At 52.5% G+C, this 17,609-nt stretch overlaps 1 protein-coding gene across 1 annotated transcript in view; it reads left to right on the forward strand.

Annotated features, from left to right (window-relative positions):
* Nucleotides 1-4,878, forward strand: part of GRM4 (glutamate metabotropic receptor 4) — a 43,486-nt gene extending 38,608 nt beyond the window's left edge. Inside the window, exons 9-10 of the mRNA XM_075722220.1 lie at nucleotides 1,360-1,606; nucleotides 4,829-4,878. Of these exons, the coding sequence (XP_075578335.1) occupies nucleotides 1,360-1,606; nucleotides 4,829-4,878 (297 nt within the window). The remainder of the gene's footprint in view (nucleotides 1-1,359; nucleotides 1,607-4,828) is intronic.
* Nucleotides 4,879-17,609: the final 12,731 nt, after the last annotated feature.

Here is a 17,609-nt window from a genome sequence, read left to right on the forward strand (position 1 = left end):
CCAAGGGAGCCGTGCAGAGCCTCTGTGCTCAGCTTCTGTCCTTGGCCAACTTTTTGCCCTACTGACTCCAGAAAGTGAGCCCCCAAGTTAAGCACGTGCAGCTGGGGACCCCCTGTCCTCGCTGACGCTGCAGACCCCGGGCTTCCCCTGGCTCCTCCAGGTCCTGCCACCTTGCATGGCATTAAATCCTACACGTGAAAGAACTGCACAAGGAACCCCAGACACCACGCTGTGACTGAGTCATGGGATAAAGTTCAGAAATTGCCTTAAGCCTCCTTCCAAAACCTTGTTAGCAACATGCAAAACAGCCCTGGCATCTGAGCACAGCAGGAAAAGAAAAAAAGGTGCGTACAAAGGCACCCAAAGACCCAGAGCCCTCTCCCTGCTCAGCCTGGAGAGACCCAACAAGTGAGCGATGCGGTAGAGGAGAGGATACTGGAGAGGATGGATACCTGTGCCAGGAGCAGGGATGCTGACGGAGCTGGGATGCTCATGGAGGAGATTGCCTGCCCGGCCTCCCGTGTTGCTCCCGAGGTGGGGATGGGCAGAGGGAGGGGGTCGCTTTGCCTCCCGTTGCTGCCTGCTTCCGATGCCCCCGGCTTGTGAGGAACCTGCCAAACGCTTTCCGTAGAAAAATGGATTATTCTACAGTCAGATTAATGGGCTTTCATTTTGCAAAACATCTGTCACTGTTAGTCCTGGACAGTGAGCGTGAAATTAGTTTTGACTGCAGAAAGGCAACGTCGGTGTGTAATATGTGACTTACATGACAACAGCCCAGGGAGCCAGCTGGGGAATGGGAATTACCTGTTGAAGGGAGATGGGAGAGCCAGGGGTGCCCCGGGCCGGGCCCTGGGAGTGGGTGTCCTTGCTGTGCCCATCACCGCAGCATCGGAGCTCCCGCCCTGCACTGGTGGAGCGTGCTGCGAGTGCTGGGGAGGAGAGAGGGAGGGTGAAGAGGGCGCGGGGGCTCCGTCCCTGGTGATGTTTTTGTGTTAGGATGCTGGCAGGTTGCTGCCGGAGCGTGCATGAGTGCTGGGAGGGCTTGGCATGGGGAGGCTGTGCCAGGGCCCCGAAATGTGGGTCAGGGCACCAGCACAGCCTCCCTGTGTTTGCAGGTGGGGAAAGAGCAAAAGCGAGCTGAAGGCCTCTCCGGGTGCACCTTGGCCCATGTAACAAGTCGAGTCTGATGTTTAAGATCCAATACTGCCAACATTTCCAACCCTGGCTCCCCACCCCTTCATTTATTTAACCCCAACATTTCCATGTTCCCCTGTTTCCTCTCCTCCTTTCCCAGCTGACCCTTCCTGGATCCTACAGAGCCGTGGTGAGTCTCAGCTCGTGCCTTGTGTCTTGCAGATGTACATCCAGACCACGACGCTCACCATCTCGGTGAGTCTGAGTGCCTCGGTGTCCCTGGGCATGCTCTACATGCCCAAGGTGTACATCATCCTCTTCCACCCGGAGCAGAACGTCCCCAAGCGCAAGCGGAGCCTCAAGGCGGTGGTGACGGCGGCCACCATGTCCAACAAGTTCTCTCAGAAGGGAGGTTTCCGCCCCAATGGAGAGGCCAAATCAGAGCTCTGTGAAAATCTGGAAACACAAGGTAACATGGCTGCAGTGGGCCTGGGGAGCTGGTCCAGCCAGGGACCGACATGGTGCTGGGAAGCCCAAAGCCCTGGCTTGCCGGTGGGCCATAGCCGTGTTGTCCTCCGTGGGTGCAAGCAATGCCAGTAGCGCTGCTCCTTGGCAAAGGGACATCTCGGCTCCCTTCTGCCCGTGGCGTGGCCCGCCATCCCCCAGGAGCAAGGCAGTGTGGAAGGGATGCATTCACAGGCTGGGGGCCACTCTGCTCCCCGCCGTGCCCAAATCCACCCCGAGGAGGGAGGTGTGCTGTGGTTATCTGTGCTCCAGCCGGGGCACGAGTGGGGATTCCTGGCTCTCAGCAAGGGGACAGCATCACCTCCTGTCTGCGGGCGGGGGAGATTCCCCCTTCTTTAATTTATTCCCACTCAAGAAATGCCGTTTTCCATCACCACAGCCAAGTAGCTGAGACAGGATGTGTCCTGCCTCCCTCTGATCGGGATTGCTCCTGGCGCTCCCATCCCTCCCCGGGCCTGTTTGCATTATCCCATGGGAAATGCTGCTGGGTGGGTGGCAGGGGAAATAACGCTGCAGACACGCTCACGCCACTGCTGGGCAAGACGCTGGCTGGGGCACACAGAAATCTGCTCAAATACCCAGAGAAGGATCCTAATGTCAGTGCACCCTGAGCGCCCCGAGCTGCTCCCGGGAAGGCTCTGCTCTGGCTGATGGGGAAAAGCGTTCGCTGTCTGCCTGCGGGCTGTTCCCAGGGGCCGGGCTGGAGCTAAGGCTGACGCAGGGACAGAGCCGCTGGTTTCCCCTGGGAAGAAAGGCTGGGGGCTTGGGAAACCCTGGGAAAGTGGGTGCATGCTGGTTCTGTGTTTGGGTTTTCAAAAACAGAGCCTTGCAGGAGGAAGAAATGGTTGGAGCCAGTGCTGCTGGCGTACTTTGAAGAGGGAAATCCCATTTGGGCTAAATCTGAAGGAAACCCTGCAGAAATACAAATGTTCCTCATGTACCAGCAGAGTTTCTGGGTTCCAGTGTCAGTGGGATGGAGACCAAACAGGACTTCCATGGAAAGCCACGATTGTCTTTGTAATCCCACACTTGCTCTCTTTCCAGCCTGAGCTATTTAATATCCCTTGGCATCTCTGTATAACCTCCGTATCCGCATCGCTCTGTGTAATGGCTCTCGCTGGCGGTAGCTCTCTACGCAATATCTCTCCGTAGGCAGTCTCTCTGCATAATCGACTCTTTCATCTGCCTATCTGCATTGCGAAGGGCAGCTACACGCTCAGACCCCCCATGCTGCCTGTGCTGGAGGTGGCTTTTGTCAGCTGCTATCGCAGATCTGTGTGGTCTGTGGTCCTATCCCAAAGTGGCAGTGGGTAGGGGTCCCTCCGTCACCCCCATTTTGTCTGTGCAAGAGATGCCCCACGCAAGGCTGGGGGTATCTGTGGACTTCCCGTGGTAAGGGCTCACTGGGAGCACGCCGGCCCCATCCTGGGCAGCCCCCCGCTGCCAGAGTCCGCACAGCATCGGTGCCGCAGGCTGTGATTCTGTGCACGCGTGACCTTGTCTCCCTCCAGCCACACGCGGCTCCGGGCCAGGGCTCTGCCAGCACAAAGGGCTGATGCTCCCTTTGCAGAAGGGCTTGGAGGCCCAGATGCAGTGAGCACCTCGTCTGGGACCTGAACCCAAATACTCCCATATGTTCTCCTCTGCACTGAGCATCCTTCTCCCCCGCGGGACTCGCAGCAGGAGCCTCTGAGGATCGTACGTGCCAGGAGCAGGGAGAGCTGAGCCTCCCGTCTGCCGCATCTCCGGCTCCGATGTGTCTCGCATGGGGAATACGGGAGCTCAGTGCAAACGGGGCTGGCGGTGCGCTCCTGAGGTGTGCCAAGGCGGGAGCCGGGCTTGGCATCGGTGCCGGGGGCAGGAGGCACGGTGGGGTTGTCAGTGCAGGACCAAGGGGCCGTTTTTCACTCTGTCACTGGTGGGTCACGTATCCTTAAATAAACAACAGAATAAATAATTCACAGGGCTTTGATATGGGCAGATTGGCTATGAAAACATTGCGGCTAACAAATAGCACTGTCAGCTCTAATTTCTTATGGCTTATCTAATTGTTATCTGGGAATACCGGTCTGAAATCTGCAGCAAGGTTCATTTGTCAGCAAGGCACCGAGATGGAGGGAGAGCTGCTGGGCGTCCCCTCTGCGCGGTGCCGTGGGGATGGTCTCCTCAGAGGACACATTGGTGCTGCTCATGGTGTTTTGGGCTTTGCTGTCTGTCCCAGCGCTTGTCCGTGTGTCTGCTGAGCCCCACGGTACCTGGGGACCTCATGATGAGATCTCCACAGAGCATCGTGCCCAGCTGAAGCGCTGAGACAAGCCAGGGTGTTGCAAGCTGCCACTTCCACCTCTCCCTGAGCCGTGGCTGCTGCTAAAAGCAAGTGACGTGCTGCAGCCTCCGAGCCCGAAGGCAGCGGTGCAGCCCTGAGGGGAGCGGGAGGATTTATGGCTATCTGGCGTTTTCCTGGCTCTGGGCCTCGCTGCGGCTCCCCTGGTGTCAGGCTGGGACGCGTGGTGGCTTCGTAGCCATTGCTGCCTCCCCTCCTTGTGTGTTCAACCCCGTCCCGAGGGCCGGTGTGTCTGGGGAAGCTGGAAGGCGGCAGCAGCGTAGGTGCTCTGCTCCTCCGGCACCCAAGCACGGGCACAGGGATCCTCGGTGAGGGACGCAGCTGGGCTGGCTGGCTTTGTGCCACCTGTGCCGGCGCTGGCAGTGCCCTGCTGCTCAGCTCCCGCCGGCCATGGAGCAGCGTGCAGGGGTGTGGGGTGCCCAGCTCGGACCCCAAATCATGCTCTTGCAGGGCTGGGTCAAGCTGTGCTCTTGGGAACGTGGAGCATCTGCGGGTTTGTCTGTAAGAAGTTGCTGAGGGAAGTGAACAGGAGCCTGAGAACACATCCCCCATCACTCTTGTCACATCCTGGGCTCTCTTTTGGGGATGAACTGTCTTTAGAGAGCCCCCAAGGGCTGCCGTGGGGCTCAGCCCCTCTGCCACAGCTCCGTGCCCTGGCAGGGAATGACCCCGAGTGCCAGCGCTGGGCGCATCCATGAGCAAACCCCATGTCACGTCCCCGCCAGCACCTCCTGGCACGACGGCCAGGCCAGGGTGACGGGGCAGGAGCCAGAAAGGGTGGACTTCATTAATGATACATGCGAGGTTTGTCTCTCTTTCCAGCACTGGCTACCAAACAGACCTACGTCAGCTATAGCAACCACGCGATTTAGCTCCAGCGATCGCAATTGCCTGGCATGGAGGGAGGTTGCGGATGCCACGACGCGGGAGGGAGCTGAGTCGCATCGCCCGTCGCAGGATGCTGGAGGGGGAGCTGGACGGGACGGGGAGGTGGCAGCGGGGGGGACACGCTCCTGGTGGGGCTGCTGGGCAGAGCTCCCGGGGAAGATGGCGATCAACAGCAGCAAAAAACAAAATCAAGAAATAACAATAATAAACCACCGACCACCGTGACAATGCATGCCTCCCCACGGAGGAAGAGGAACAGTTGAGCAGGGGGGACGTAGCGCAGGGAAGAGGTGACGGACTTCGGCAAGTCTTCGGGTTTTTTTTTTTTTTCCTGTATCTTGGCAAAAAAAAAAAAAAAAAGAGCCAACAGTTTCCCTTTTCTGGAATTTGTGAGATTGTTTGTGGTAGTGCAGAACCTTCCGTTTTCTCTTTCTTTTTTTTTAATCCTCCATTTTCTTTTGTTCCTGTCTTCCTCCGTCCCTCTTCACTCTCTCTCCCATATCCTACCAAATTCTATATGTTGCAAAAAGGAAAAATAAATAAAAATACATAAAATTTAAATAAAAAACAGACAACAAAATAAAATAAAATAAAACCTAGACTGTGTTCAAAGTGCTGATTTCTATAGGTGGTTAATTAATGTATGTGATGACCATATGGATTGAAATATGTCTGCTTTATGTACTGACCAGTCAAAAAACAAAAACACACAAAAAAAACAAAGTTCAGTGCCTGGATGTTTATGAATTATTTGATGACTGTGTAGAGCATGATCATTTTTATACGAGGAGATTTCTAATAAAAGACCATGGTTTTGCACTCAGCGTTTGCTGTCTTTTGGTGACTGTTCGTTCCAGGCTCCAGGAGGTGACTTGGTTTCGGCTGATGGGGAAGGTGTTGGGTGGCCACGCGCTCCAGGACAGGCCGGGGGCTTGATGCCCTTCCTCTCCAGGCCATCCTGCTGCAAACAGCGTCCTCGTGAGGGGATGGGACGGGGAGAGGAGAGCTCAGCATCACCCTGGCACGGCGCATTTGGGCACACGCTGTTGCCTGCACCGCCCCAGTGCGCAGGGCTTGGGGCAGGGTCTGGGGCAGAAGGGGCTGATTCCTCCTCGTTTGCTCTTCCCCAAGGTGTGGGCTGACGCTGGAGGGATGGAGCAGAGAGGAAGGGATTTTCCAGGGTTATTTTTTTTTCCCCTGTCAGAGGCAGGGCCAGATCCACCCCCCCATCAGGACCAACCTGGGCTAATTAGGGAGTCACCAGCTAATAAAAGCAGCTCTGCCCTTCCTGGGGGGTGGGTTTCTCTTCCTGGTTCCAGCCTGCTCCTTGGGATACTTGTAGCCTGGTGTGCAAGGTATGTGGTTGTTCTAAGAGTCTTGGTTTTGCCTGTTTTGGGGGGGGTTGGTGTGTTGCTGCCGGTGCCTCTGTCCCTGTGCTCTGGGAAAGGCTCTTGGAAGAGGGGGTGGCTGTGCTTGCTTACTGCTGGGTAAGGAGAGGATGGTGCAAGTTCTTCTGGGGAGCAGATGGGAGGTGGGGAAAGGAGGCAGGGGAGGGTGCTGGTGTCTGCCCCAGAGGTGTGGGCTGCCTCTAGCTTTTGGGCAGGTTGTTGCTTCAGGTGCCCAGGAAAAGCGCTTGGAGCTGGCAGCGGTGTCCTGACCTTGCAGAGGCAATGAGGGTGCTGGGATGTCTCCCCATCCCTTTGCGTGTGTTCCTCCTGGCCCAAAGGTGCCCGTATATTCCTTTCTCTGAGCATGGGTGAAGTTACCCCTGTGTTTTGCACATTTCTAGATGTATTTGTGTATTAATTGCAGCTCTGCTCTCGCTCTGGTGGGTCGCCCAGGTTATGTGCCCTGGGGAGGGGAGATCTCGGTGCCGCTTTGAGCACCTTGGGGAGCTTCAGCCATTGATCAGTGCTGGAAGGGAAACACGACTGTTCCCTGCAAGCACAGAGAGGACAGAGCATGGCTTCAAGGCAGGAGTTAGAAAAAAGAAATATAATGAAAAGCTTGAAACTTTGATAAGATCATACTTGTCAAAAGAGCTTCTCAGGAGAAAAAAAACCTGCTTTGTTCCCACCACATCCATCACTGTTGGATTGGATGTGAAATGCCGCCTGGTTCAGAGGGCTCCCAGAAAACCTGAGCTGACGTCTCTGGCGCTGTTTCTAGCTCAGAGATACTGCTCTGCTGTTTTTACAAGCAGCTTTCCACCCCGAACTCTGCCTGATAATGACTGGAAAGGCTGATTCTACCTTAATTACAGCATCCCCCTCCCTCCCCTTGCGGTGTGTCTGTGAGGAGGGATGCTCCGAGTCCTCTGGAGAGGTTGTGGCTGGGGACTGCGTGCTGCTGCCGAGCAGATTTTCAAGGCTCATCTGTCCTCTGGTGGTCTGGGGAGTTCTGCAGGGCACAGAGCAGACACCAGAGCTGGATGGGGTGCAGGAAAGAGGGGACCTGTGGTAGCAAGGTGGTCTACCTGGGTTGATGCTTTCTACCCAGGCAGGACACAGAGCTGTGCTGATCTAACTGCTCTGCTTCAGTAGCTGAATGAAGTATCTCTTTCAAGCGCAAATACTTCTTCACGGTGTTGCTCTTGTTCTCAAACAGTTCTGACTTCAGACTGCTTCTCTAGAAATGCAGCCAGCCCTGGAACACGTCCTGCCAGCCTCTCGGGCTGCCAAAAGGTGTGCTGAGGTGAGAGTTGTGCTAACGCTGTTGGCAGCCTGTGATGCACAGCAGCTCCAAAAGCTGCTGCTTGGTAGGGGGAACGGTGGGGTCTGGGCTTCGCTGGCCAGGATGGCACATCCTAAAGGGGTGCCTTTGATGCTTGTTTGGTGCTTGGAAAGAAGTCACTTAGCTAAACTTTGAAAGTGGTTGCAAGTAGATTCATGTTCCCCTCTTGCATCAGGCCCTATCTAAACACAATAGCTACCCTGATTTCTTGATGGATCTGTCGGAGTGTTAAATCAAGAGAGTCCTCATGTGGGTACTTATTTTGGTGTAAGTGTGCTTTACAGTGATTCAGTCTTATTCCTTACCGACTTTAGCTTAAATGATATAAAGATGCTCTTAAACAGATATGCAAAATATTTGCACAAATCCATCCTCGCTGGTCTGGGAACAGAATTTTAATTGGCCCCATTTTTTCCTCAGTTAAAGCCTACACTTACTGGCACTGTTCCTGTGCGCTGCTAAATAGACCTGCATCCCTCCCAGTGCCGGGTGTGTTTCAGCAGATGCAGTGACCTCTGAACATGGCTGGTTAATTTTATATGGCATTTCATGATACAGTGCTGTTTAATTCTAGACACTTATTTGATTATGAAAGCTAATTAAAAGGGAGCAGTCTATGAGCAATTGAGATGGATGTAGAGTGACATGGATCTAGGCAGGCTCTGGTGCTGATATCTGCGGAGAGGTGATAGCTGCTGCTGGGGCAGTTTTGAGAGCCAGCTGGTGTCTGTTAGGATCAGGTTTCTGCTTTGCTTAATGCTTTTGAGGGCAATTCTACTGCCTGTGGCTCAGCAGAAGAGCAGAGTAGATGCTGTGTGATCTGCTGAGGGAATTCCTAGTTTTATGTACTCTGTGTGGTTTGTTTTTTTTTTTTTTTAAATAAGGTGCCTGTCCTGAAATCGGTGCTGCTGTTTCTCCTCCTTGCCTCCCATACAGCTTAAAAGCACTTGTCTGATTTCCCCTTATTTCTGTGAAGAGTTGTTGAATTTAAATACCAATAATTGCCTGAGCTCCCTGAGTGTCTGACCTGTGTGTTTTTCACTTTTTTTTTTTTTTTTGGTGAATCTGAGAAGTGGGGGGTAGAAACCCAGGCTGGTGCCGCCTCTCTCCATCGCCTGCTTGTATCTCACCCCTCCTCAAACTTTCTGTTGGCCTTAGCTGCTGTTCCCAATCCCCAGCTCCTCTCCCGAGCTCCCTTCTCCAGGGACAAGCAGGAGCTTTTGGGGTCCTGCTGCCCTCCCTGCAGCACGGCTGGGGGCTGGAGCGGGGGGCTGTGTGCGGTCTCATCTGCCCAGCCCTGTGCGGAGCGGCAGCAGCGTGGAGCCTGTCATTAACTCTCTTCTGCGAGAGGCAAATCACAGACTTTAGCAACACAATTAGGTCGGCTCGATAGGAAATGGGAAAACAAAATAATTTCTCTGTGAATTTCTTGGTCTGCCTGCCACCTTGTTTGTCCATAGCATTGACTTGGGGAAAAACCACTCCCTCACCACCCGGGTCTGGAGACCTCCCATTGAAGCCACGGCAAAGCTCCTGAGTAAGCAAATCTGGAGGAAGGGGATGGAAAGACCAGGGCTGGAGGAGAAAGTGGCTTGTTCCTTGCTCTGAGACAGGTCTCCATCCAGCTCCTCTCCCACAGAGCCAGAGTCCTGTTTTGGCCCCAGGAGAGCTGAGTGCTGCTCAGAGCAAGGTGCAACTTGCATTTAGAGCAGAAGGCGGCAAAGCCTGTGACAGATGTTGTGGCTCATTACCCAGTGGGGGACCAGCTCTGCAGCGAGCAAGTTGAGCTCATCTCTGCGCTAGGAAGCATTTCTCCCCATGAGACCTGCAGCCAGCTGAAGCCTTTGGCCTGGAGCATCAGGACCTTGAACTGAATTTTCCTGTGCTGTGGGAAGCCAGCAAGAAGGGTGGAGAGCTGTGATGAGCACATCAGTGCCGCTGAGAAGATGGGTGATGCCTCTGAGTGGTCTCGGGGTGGGGGGCAGTGGGTGCCCCAGAGGGAGGTGGAAGCACCCAAGCCCTGCGGTTGGGGAAGGACCAGTGGCAGAATGGAGCTGGACATGCCGACTGCCTGGCTTCCCCTCGGCGAAGTGGTCCCTGTGGCTGGAGCCTGCAGCCGTGGATGGAGGGGGGTTGTGGCGCAAGTGCGAGGGTCTCTCCCCAGCACCAATGTTCTCTTGTATGGCCGAGCGAGTCAATGGCAGATTGTGTTGAAATCTCACTTCAGCGGCGAAGGCTGCAATTAGCATTTAATGAAGCTTCTTGCTTTTATTTTTAGGTAACCTCCGATTCCCTGACTGTGTAATTTAGTCCTCCATTGCTTGGAGATAATTAAAGTATGTCACTATAATTTGCTTTTTTTAAAAGCCTGTAATTATGTTTTTATTGAGAATAAAAAAGGGGGGGGAGGGGGAAATGAAAACAGTGTTAGGGGAGGAGAAGGCTTTGGATGGGCAAGGGGAATTTCTTCCAGTTTGAAGGCTTAGGTGATCTTTCCAGGATGCTGGGTGGACTGGGGACAGAGGAGGGCTCCTTCGGCATTAGCGTGGGTAATAGCAAGGTGCAGTGTTTCAAGTGGAGGCATGAGAGCTTCGCGTGTCCACAAATCCTGATCGTGCCTGCACGTGGTTTCGCTGCGGCATAACCGTGGTGTGTGCGTGGGCTGCATGAAGTACCGACGACTGCTTCCTCTGCTGCTGTGCCTGTGGTCTTCAGCATTGGTCTCCTTGCAGCGCCCTGGGAGAGGGGGGGCAGACCTGCTCTGTCTGCACCCCAGCCTTCAGCCTCGGGGCAGCCGAGGACGGGCTGAGCCTGGAGCAGAACAGCTGAGGCCTCATCCCTGCAGCCTCCCACTCCCAAGACCGCCCTGCCAAGCCTAGCACGCATCTGCGCGCACTCTGGCTCTTCGTGTTTCAATTGCAGGCATCTGGTCTCCGCGACAAAACATGCTTTGCTGATGCAGGGCTACGTAGCTCACGCTATATGTCCTCCCTGCACAATAACAAATTAACGGGGAGGAATTAAATGTATCTGCCCAGGCCTGGCAGCACTGTGCAGCCTTTGGGGGATGCTCCTTGCAGCCTGGGCTGTACTTGCATCTGTAAAAGCTGCTGCTGGATGTCAAAGAACCTACGTCCCTCCAAATCCCCCCGGCACTGTCTAATGCCGAATGTGCCAGCTAGAGCGTCCTGCCTTGCTCCAGCCCGTATAACGCTGTGCGTGGCCCAGGGCCAAGTGTCGCTGCCAGGCAGCCCAGCGAAGCTGCTTTGCCTGCAAACTGGTCTGAAATGAGAGCGCGGCCATCGCAGGAGGAACTGCTCAGCTACAATTCACAGCCTGGAAATTGGCTGTTTGAGGGAAGTTGAATAACGAATAAATTCAAGATAATTGATTGGCCTGTGGCCAGCTCACAGCCAGAGAGAGCTGAAATGAGGTGGATTGTTGGCTTTTTCTTTAAGTTATTCTCGCTCAAATTTTTGAGCGCTAAGAGGTTACATTTAGTTTAGAATATATTTAATTCATTAAAACGTTGATCTTCTCTGCTGCAGAGTTCAGATCTGATCCCAGGCTTTATTCCTTATCTAAATGCAAAGGTTTCTTGCCAGAAATACAAAGCAGAAAAAAAAAAAAAAAATCTCGGTGCTTAGGAAAAGTGACGTGATGAAGGGAGCATGGACTGGACTTGACTCAGTGCTGGGAACCCACTGTGTCTTGAGCTGATGTCCTCACTGGCATGTGCCTGGTTTTCTTCTTGCCCATGCTGGGGTGCAGCCTTCAAGGGCTCTCGCCCAGTCCCGCAGGGTTCAGCATGTCCTAGTGCTGCACGCAGCACCCAGGGTCCCTGCAGCCAGCTGCTCATGCAGGGTGCTTGTAAGCTGGGATGCTGTGGCGCAGTCCCCTGCGAAACTTCTCTCTGGAGTTGTCTGTTCCTTATGGAGATGGGGCCCAAGTGACTCATAAAGTCTCTTTGACAGAGCACTATCAGGTGAGGGGTTTATGTTCAAGGCTGTGCATCTACCCGCAAGATACCTGCTCTCCAGGTGTCTGAATTGAATGGCACCCCGAGTAGGATCCGTCCCCTGGATCCTTGCAGCACGTTCACGTTCCTCCTTGCTGTGCAGAAATTCCCCCTCCTGAGCGGGGTGTCACACCACCTTCCTTGCAGAGGCTTTGTTATCTGGTGGGGATAACAAAGGGAAGGAACAGCACTTAAAACCCAATAAAACCCACACACCATCATCAGCTTTTGTACTGGTTGCTATGGGAACCCCATACACCGGAAATGCTGGAGTATGCAAATGAGCTTCTTAATTAGTTCTACTCAGTCTTTCATGCTCCTGGTGCAGCGATTTGATCATTAGATGAACATGCCACTTAATTATCAGCAGCTTAACCAAACACAAGCTGGGGTGACCTTTGGGGAGGGCAGGGTGTCTTGGGAGCTGGCTGGTGGCGGAGGGAAGACAGAGGCCAGCGGCTGCACGGAGCTGGGAGTCTTCTCTAGCAGCTTTCGTACTGGCAGGAGCTGCCGGTGTGGTTTCTGTTGCCTTTGGAGAGGAGCAGCAAGCGAGGGTGGGTCTGCGTCTCCAGGCTGCCCCAGCTCTTCTTGGAGAGGGCTGTCCAGTTGCTGGGGGCTCAGCGGTGTGGTCGCGTGTGCGGCCGGCTGAGATGGCGTGGTTAGCTTGAGCAGGAGGACCAAGCTCTTCCTCTTGCTGTGGGGCAGTGGTGGAGTGGAGGGCTGGCTGGAAGACCCGAGCCCTGAGTCCCTCTGAGCCATGGGGCAGGTTGCAGTGTTACCCCGGCTCTGCTGGCCTCCGGGGTTGGGGTTGGGCTTCTTGCCTCCAGTCCAGCGTGCCGGTTTTGCAGAGCCAGATGCCAGCTGGGTGCATGTGTGAGCTCTTGCTGTAAATGCTATGAGTTTTTCACCAAACAAGCTTCATTAATTGTCTAATAACCGGATTAATTAAGGACACTGAAAGTAAACAGCAAGAATGTAATTTGCCTCTGATTGCCATGTAATTGCAGGAGTATGGTCCTATTCGCATATGCAGAAAGTGTTGTTGACAGAAGCAGTGGGACCAAGAATAGCAATTTATGGAGGGCAAGCATGCCCTTGGGGTGTCCAGACCCCTTCAGCCATACTCTTTGCTGCCTTTGGTGCTGCCTGCATGTGTTTTTGTCTGTGGTTTTCTGACTTCTTCCCAATTAGCCAACTCTCCTGCTATTTGTGGAGCTTTCCAAGCTATTTGCTTAGGCAAACATTGATGCCCCAAATAGACTGGCAGATCAGCTTGGGAACACTCTCCTGTGTCCTGCAAGACAGTAGAAATAGCTGAGAAGAAACCTCTTTTTCTCTCAGAGCTGTTCTGCTAAGGGTTAGGACAGCCAGTTCTCTCTTTGACCCTGTTTATTCGGGACTCGGGAATTTTGGTTGCGCTTGGAAGAACTTGCCCTTGCAAGCCCCGGAGAGCTCCCAGTGTCCCAAGAGGAGAACTGAGGGCATGCAGAGAGGAAAGCAGATGCTGTGCAGCTTGGAGGCAGAGCCAGCGACTGAATACCAGAGTCCGAGTCCCACACCATTTTGTGTCTCTCATGTCCTACACCCCTCGTCAGCTGGTCTTTTTTTTCCAGCATTTCTCTCCCTGCAAATGCAGACATCTGGATGGTGACTCATCTTCCAACTCTCTGCCTCCCATTAGCCCTGGGTGAGCTTTCTTCTTGCATTTGACCTTGTCAACAGTAGAGCTGGGCTGCTTGAGGAATGGGAGTGTGTGGTGCTCTGCAAAGATGACTATGCACTCCCTCCACGCATAGATGCACGTGCCCAAAGGGGAGAATTTGCAGGCCTAATTCAATCTTGGAGAGCCCTAGGGTTACATTTTTCTCTCTCCCTGACAGACACGACTTGGTGGAAACCTACAATGTGGAGCGACCTGACCTTTCAGGAACAGACCAGCACATCTATGGCAGGCATGATTTCTAAGTGTATCCATTTCCCCCCTGCCCCATGGTGGTGATGAGGTCTGTACGCTCCAGCCGTTTCAGCCTGTTCTTTGTGTGTAGATGGACTTGGATTAAATCGGTGTGTGTTGTTTGCTTGAGAAAGGTACGTGCTGCTCACTTACGTGTCTTCACACTCAAGCAGGATAAGAAGCAGCAAACACAATCCTTTGAGCAATTGTTTTAGAAGAGAGCTTGCTGGCAAAATGGATGGGGGGCCAGCCAGAATGCTGTTCACAAATATCTGTGAAGGAAAATGGAAACTTGGGACTCCCCCCTTGCCTGTCTGCAGGCATCTTTCTCATCAACTGTTTGTTTCCTTGCAGCATCTGAAGGTTTTGGGCCAGTTTCCCATGGCTTTAAGTGCCATACCTGTCCCAAACAGCTGCCAAACTCCATTCATCACAGACAGTGTTTTGTTTTCTTCTTCTGGAAACTTGAAACGTTTAGAAAGAAATCAAGTTTTCCCTTGAAATTCAGTGGGGAGAGGGGTGGAAGGAAAGCAGCCTTCTGTTTATTTTGCGCTGCCTTTCTGTAAGCTGCTATAAACAACCTGTCATCATATCTCCAGTGAAGCAGTTGAGCAGGCTCCCCAGGTGTCTGTGTTTGGTTCCTTGCCATGCAAGGTCTTGTTAGAGGTGGTGTTTGTTTCTGGTTAGCCACGGACTCCCTTTGAGCTTGAAGAGCAAGACAGGGAAATAGCAACAATTGTGATTAGGGCTTTATTTTGAACTTCCAAAATCTCTATTTCCTGCGGCGAACATCATCCTAGAGCAGCTGGAGGCTGCACCCCACTAATGTTTCACAGTGAAATTTTCAAAGCGACAAACAAGGGAGGCAATCAGCCCCTCCTGAATATCAAGGGGATGTGGGTGGTGATGCCTGCTGTGCCTTTGAGACCTCTCCCATTGTCAGCATGCTTTCTTCAGGAATTGAGGCCAACATCAGGGTTCTGCCACTGCTGTTGCCTGCTTTAAGCTGTATCTGAATGCCTTCAGACCTTCCCTACACCTTGCACTTCCTTCTGGAGCTGCAGTATCACTGCCTCTGTCTACAGTAGGTTGGTGCTTCTCAGTTTTGGGAGCAAGCCTTTGCTCCCTCTGCATGTTGGCTCCTGAAGATCAAGTATGCGGTTGGTTTTGAAACTTAGGAACATGAGGTGGTTGTTAAGGCTTAGCATTGTTCTCGCAGATGTCTTTCCCGCACCACTGTCCCTCCTTTCTTTATGCAGTTGGTGTGAGGGATCTGCAAGAACTTGACCTTGAATAAATGTTGGTGAACCCAAAAGGATGGGCGTGTAGGCCTATTACCGAGTCCTGGCTTGAGTGATCTTTGGTTTTGAGGATACTGAAATTCTGATTTGATTCCCATGTGACCTTGTTCATCTTTCCCTGGTCTCGCTCTTTGAAATCTCTCTCTTTCCAAGTGGGCTCTGTATTCTGATCCTGTTTTTCAAGGCTGGTGGGGAAGCTGCCTCTGGTCTGATTGTCAGTGCTGCTGCTTTTCTATTATTTTTCAGATGCCTTGTGTTTTTTTGGGAAAATAAGATTCCAAACCCTGCTTTGTGATTTTTCTCTTCTCTGTAATTAGATGTAACACTGATCAAAATATGTTGCATTGCACTGCAAGCTTCTCCAGGCAGATGTTTCATCACCGGAGGAGAGATGACTTCATCCTTTACATTTGGGGAAAATTAAAAGAGAGGAAGAAAGAAAAAGGCAAAGGAGAATGTTGGATTTCCTGTTATGTGAATACATCTCACTAGGCTCCAGGGGAGGGATGTGTGAGAGAAGAACCAGGGCCAGGAGAGAGAGTGAGGGCAGATTTTTTTTTCTTTTTTTTTACCCTGATGGCATTCAGATCCTGAGAAATGCACCCCTTGGTACTTATTTTGCTGCAAAAACTGGGGACGGTGGCTGTGACCCACATCGCTGCTTCCCTGCAGCCTCCCTTGGAGAAGGCTTTTCAGCGCAAGACAGGCTATTAGCTCTGCATTTTGACTTTCTGGGGTGCACAGAGCCCCTCAACTGCTGCTACAGCTCTTATATACGAGCTTTGAGAGCAGCTGGGGAGGTTGCAAAGGTGGCATAAAGTCCATTTTCTGCCCTTCAGTGTATGGAAGTCTTTGGTGCGTGGTGCTTTGTATTGATGGTAAGAATGGATTGATTCCCCAAATGTGACTAGTAGAGGAAGGTGGGGAAGAGGAAAAATGTGAAAAGGCCTGTAAATGGCCGTCTGTTTGGGGATGCCAGCACCAAATATCACCACAGCAGAGACTTGGGTTTGGCTGGGGAGAGGGTGAGCATGCAGGGAAAAAATGTCTCCCATGCTGGGAACACCGAGCACAGCTCCTGAAGCTCAGCTCAATAAGAGAGCCATCAAAAGTAAAAATGACAGCAATTCTGCAGTCAATATAATGTGGCTGCAGGTTAAATAAATAATGTTTGAATGATAATAATTGCAAAATGATACTATTTCATCCACCACAAACATGTGGTTAAGCTCTCATTAGCTGGGACTACGAGCTTTGCAGGAAGCACAGACTCTTTGAAAGGAGATCTCTTTGGATTATGCTGCTATAGAAATTCCTGGACTGCTTTTGCAAGTGTTTAATAATGTCTGTGAGTAAGTTTGCTCTTGGGATTCAGAGGATAATCGGAAAGGCCAGCACCCCAAAGTGAAGCTGGATTTTTATTTATTTACTTGAGGTCTGCTTTTTTAGCTTCTCAGGGCTTCTGAAAAACTGAGTTTATAATTAATGGACTATATCATAGTCCTTGAGGTCTGCAGAAAAAAATGGTATATATTTTTAAGTGTTTTTAACATACAGAGTTTTTTTTACTTGTAGATATGTGTATACAGGAAAACTCAGCTACATCTAGCATAGTTTTGTCCGAACTTCAAGTTTTAGCAAAAAGCTGCTCTGCCCTATCCCACCACGTTCCTCCATCGCCGCTTCTTGGTCCCTGTGAAGCCATCCTGGAGCGACACTGTCTGTGCACCCCAGGGACAGTGCTCAGCCCCAAACTGGGGAAACTGGTGTGCTCAGAACCTCGCCAGACAGGGCTGATGTCAGACTTGGCTGCAATATTGATCCTCGCTTAACATAGTAATGAGAATCTGCTTCCCTAATCAGTGAGGGAAAAATCTTATTTTCCAGCCGCTAAAAGGAAATGAGCTTTGTTGAATCATGTTGGATGTGGGGTGGTACGGAGGTGGGTGATGCTGGCTTGGCTTCGCTTTGGTCTTTTTGGTGTGGACAGGAGCCTGTTGTGATCGCTTCGGTCGTGTGGCCTTCTCGTCTTGCCTTCTCTCGTACATCCCGATGTTTGGGGAGAGCCTCCGTCTTGCTCATCCTGAAGCCCAGCTTGGGTTTTTAGGATGAACGCTATCACTCATATTGCCATCTTTGAACTCCCCAGGGCAGGTGATGGCTTTCCAGACCTGCTGCATTGCAGGGACGTGGGGCAGTGTCCATGCCAGCTCCTCAAAGCCCAGCCTTGCACCTCATCTTCCTCATCCAGTGCATTACTGAGGGAGAAAAAAAAGCCTTATTTCCCCTCCATTCCTGGTCCGGGCCTCCCGAAACGTGGGCGAGCGGCCTCTCCTCCCTTCCGCAGCTCTCCCCGGGCTGGGTGCCTCGCCGGACCGTCTGGCTGACGGCAAATTGTTTTTTGATGGCTGACTCGGTATAACTGAACTCAATTTGCCTTTCAAAAGCAGCTAATAGTCGCATTAAAAAATCCATTTTCACTTGTGATTGAATTTGACGGCGGCTCAATCAATAAGCGAATGGAGTGTTTCACAGGCTGTACCGAGCAGGCGTTACCACGGTAACAGTGTAAGCGAGCAGGGCCGGGTGAATCCCCCTCAAACGGGCGTCACCCGGCCCTGTCCCCCAGCCCTGTCACCCTGCCAGGGGCTGTCCCCACAGGTGCCATGGTGGGAAGGGAAGCCCTCCTGGTCCTTGCGGCAGTGATGC

Source organism: Pelecanus crispus, chromosome 17 (genome assembly GCF_030463565.1).
Source record: "Pelecanus crispus isolate bPelCri1 chromosome 17, bPelCri1.pri, whole genome shotgun sequence".
Classification (NCBI taxonomy): domain Eukaryota; kingdom Metazoa; phylum Chordata; class Aves; order Pelecaniformes; family Pelecanidae; genus Pelecanus; species Pelecanus crispus.